At 46.4% G+C, this 3,875-nt stretch overlaps 1 protein-coding gene across 1 annotated transcript in view; it reads right to left on the reverse strand.

Moving 5' to 3' along the window:
• Positions 1-3,875, reverse strand: part of ALOX5AP (arachidonate 5-lipoxygenase-activating protein) — a 25,230-nt gene that overhangs the window by 5,340 nt on the left and 16,015 nt on the right. The window contains exon 4 of the mRNA XM_008592329.1: positions 730-811. Coding sequence (XP_008590551.1) covers positions 730-811 — 82 coding nt within the window. The remainder of the gene's footprint in view (positions 1-729; positions 812-3,875) is intronic.

The following is a 3,875-nucleotide window of genomic DNA, read 5'->3' on the forward strand; positions in this document are numbered from 1 at the left end:
AGGGCCTCCCAGAATGTATCCCTGGCTCTCAAAGCGCTACTGGTACATTAGGAATCCCAATCTCCAAGGAAATGGCGGCAGACTATAACTTGAACATTTCTTCTAAGGATCATAATTTATTTTCCTAAAATCTGGATTCCCCAGTCCCAGTGTGGTAAAAGGAGAGCGCTGCCTTGGGCTTCTGTCTGGCAGCGCCTGTAACCACACAGCGGTGACTCTATCTGTGGTCTCAGGTTGCAACTTATTGCATCTTACTTTCTCAACATTCTTTCTGCGGGTCCCCGGAAGATCTGTTACTCAAGAGAACTTAGCACAGGGTGCAAGCTTTAGTTCTCATTTCTCTAGACAAACAATGAAGTGTTTCACTTGCAAGAGGCCTGGAAAGCCAGACATAAAAAGTCACTCCAGCCCCAGACGTGATGGGTGGGAGGGGAGGGTGTGTGTTTGCAGCAATATGCAGTGCACAGCATTGAAGCACCCTTTGTAAGTCCAGCACCACGTGGCGGGGGGGAGGGGGTAAATGGGAAACTACTGGAGTCCACCAGCTGTATTGTCAAAGCCCTCAAAGCTCAAGGAGACAAGAGGAGGGATCCTAGTCAGCCCTCCCCCTCCCACCCAAGGAGATCCTACAGATCCTTAAATGCTAGTCAGAACATTGTCGTGAATTATCACTCTCCTGCTCAAAAGCATGAATGACTCCATGGGTCTTCAATAGTCCCAGTTACCTACCTCTGAGTTCTCTCTCCTAGATAGCCGACGAAGTACTTTTGTCTCACACACAAGTACATCAGTCCAGCAAAGGCGGCAGGAACTAGTGGAGAAATGAAAACACCTGGGTTAGTTTCATAGCCACCCAAACACACTATGTTAGCACGATGTTTAAACACAGTCATGACGCAACCAATGTTGTCACAAAATCTGGCAGTTTCTGATGGTTCAGGCCAACCTGTACTTCAGACAGAAACCCTAGGGCTGGAAGAACCCCAAGAACTTTAGTAGAATAATATTACCTTAAACCAGCATCATGGCATAGTCTACAACTGCTGCGGATTGAATGTCCCCCCAAACTTGTTGAAGCTTAAATTGTGTCCCCCAAAGTTCCAGGTATTGGAAACTTGTCCCCCACTGTGACAGTGTTGAGAGGGTGGGAAATCCTATTACAGTTACTGAAAGGCAGAGCCCTGAAGAGGTGATTAAGTTGATGGTTTAATGGTGGTCATGGATGTGGTTCCGAGGGCTTTAAAAGGACAGTACGTGAGAGTCTCTCCCTCTGCTCTGCCATTCTCTGTCATGTGAGATCCCTGCACTGCATTGCTGCAAAGCCACCACCAAAGGAGACCCTCGCCAGATGTGTTCCCTGGACTTTGGACTTCCCAGCCTCTGAAACCGCAAGCAATAAATTTCATTTTCTTACAAATAATCCAGTTCTGCCTATTCTGTTATAAGCAACAGAAACAAACTAAAACACACATAAGTCATCTAATGTGAACCTTTCAAAATAACGAGTATCAACATTTCTATTCCCAGATGTGGGAACCTGGGTTTAGGTGGTCAGAGGGCCTTGTGTAAGGCTGTCAGCTGGTTAGCAGGGGGGTGGGGGAAGGGCGTGGGCAGCAAGCAGGACTTGAACCCCGAGTTCAGCTCTAAGGCTAGTTCTATCAAAAGGACACCCTTCACCCCGGGCTTCCCTACAGCACAATGCTTCAGTTTCCTGAATAATCACTACTGTCTAGAAAAGATACCTCAGAAGGAGAGTCCCCTTGCATCTTAGCCGTTTGTAAAACAGCCGTGAGCAGCACCTCAGCAACCCTATGGAGTCCTGAATGCTCAGAGCTGGGATTTGGAAAACGGGAAGGAGAGTCCCCTTGCATCTTAGCCGTTTGTAAAACAGCTGTGAGCAGCACCTCAGCAACCCTATGGAGTCCTGAATGCTCAGAGCTGGGATTTGGAAAACGCAGCTCCTCTAGGACTAGTGTTGCCCAGAGCTAGTACTTAACTCATTCTGCATCTGGACAAAGGGCTGATTACAGGTTTCCTACCTATTAGGAATTACTGTGAGGATGAAATAAGGCCATAGCTGTAAATGCACTTTGAGAAACTCCATGCTTTATTCTAATACTAAATTGACTGCCACTGACAGAGCACTTTTACATAAAAGTGCTGGGCACTGCCCCCAACGCTCTGAGTGCTTTGGTCTCTGGTCCTCCCAGCTACCAGGTAAGAAGCACATTACTGTCACCATGTGACAGATGAGGAAACTTAGGCTCAGACCAAAAGACCCATGTAGACAGCTGCCTTTTCTTAGATCCTCTCTGTGCCCGGTGTAGTGCCTGCCGCATATGGACTTTCAAAAAACATTTGTCAAATGAATGAAAAAAAAGCCAGGCAAGTGGTCGAAAGGAAAGGTGGAATTTGAAATTAGGTCATTCTGATTTCACGACTTTATCACCACCACCAGCTCCATCAATAAAAACATTGACTGAGTTTCCGTTATTAGGTTGAACCATATGAAAGTGCTATTTTTGTGGGTCGTACACAGTCAGATACTGGCAGTTTTTACAGCTCAATCTGATATACACTGAGCACTGTGTCAGGGGCTTTATGCACATTATCTCACTTAATTATCATAGGAACACTACTGGGTAGACAGTGGTCCTGTTTTACGATGAGGAAACTACGGCTTACAAAAGCCAAGTGACAGCCCAAGGTCACACACCAGCAATGAGCACCCTTGGATTTGCTTCCAATCTGTCACTTCCCACAACTCCACCTGCCTCCCCAGACACTATCATTGTATGGCAAATGAGAAAATCAAAGCACAAAAGAAACTGCTTGTGTGGCTCATCCTAGTCTCTGAAAGTCACAATTCACTATTTGCCTTGAACAGCTTTCCCGGGTTTGTCCCATCCGGATGGCTCTGCTCTAACTTCCAGCCCATCTCTCTTTCGATGGGAACTCAAGTGAACATGAGCTAACAGAGCGCAGGGGTGGAAAGTGGCCACACCTCTTGCTTTATGCAGGGACTGGTGGTGGGAACCCCAAGCAGGGTACAAACGCAGTGCTGAAGTCTGAGCCAGCCATCTGCCCCTCTGGGGCTTGGGCCCCTGCTCTGTAAAGTAAGGGGTTTGGACTAGAATGATCTCTGGGGTTCCTGTCAGCTAAAAAATTTCTGCAATATCCATAAGAAATGATGATTATCAAACAGGCTTTACTGACACTTTTGTCACCTGACAATGCCAATGCTTATTTTGACATGAAATGCATATTTCCGAGGCTCTGACACGCCTTCAACCTCCCTTTCTATTTATCGAGCTAGAGCAACTCTAGATTCATCTAGATCAAGTATCATCTAAGACATAGAAAGAACCATAACTCCTAGTAGGAGCATAGTTCGACTTGATTTTTCAAGCAATGCCAGACATATTTCTGATTTAACTCAGGGTAGAAATTGGAAAATAAATGCTGAGCTTACTGACAGCCTTCTAAGCACAGACGAGGCCACATGGTGTCCCTGAAGTGGTTTCTGCGGCCCGTCTCTCACCTCTGCCCTCTGTCACAGCCCCTAATTCCTGCCCTTCACGGCGCCTCTCCCTCACAGCAGTAGCGTGTCCATTCACACACTCTTCCGTGCCTCATCTTACCTACCGTGTGTGCTTCACCTCCGTCTGTTTTACTCATCCCTATATGTCCAAGCACAGAGCTTGGCATAGAGTAGTTGTTCAATGTTTATTATATAAATGAATAAAGTAAGAAGAAACTTGTGAAAAATCAGCATTTAGAGTGTAGAGACCTGGGCTTTGCTCCTGCCTCTGCTGCTCACTAGCTGAGTAACCTTGAACAAGTTGCTTTATCTCCCTGAACCAAAGTGTCCTCAA

This window comes from Galeopterus variegatus, unplaced genomic scaffold (assembly GCF_000696425.1).
Source record: "Galeopterus variegatus unplaced genomic scaffold, G_variegatus-3.0.2 Scaffold7784, whole genome shotgun sequence".
In the NCBI taxonomy this organism is placed as follows: domain Eukaryota; kingdom Metazoa; phylum Chordata; class Mammalia; order Dermoptera; family Cynocephalidae; genus Galeopterus; species Galeopterus variegatus.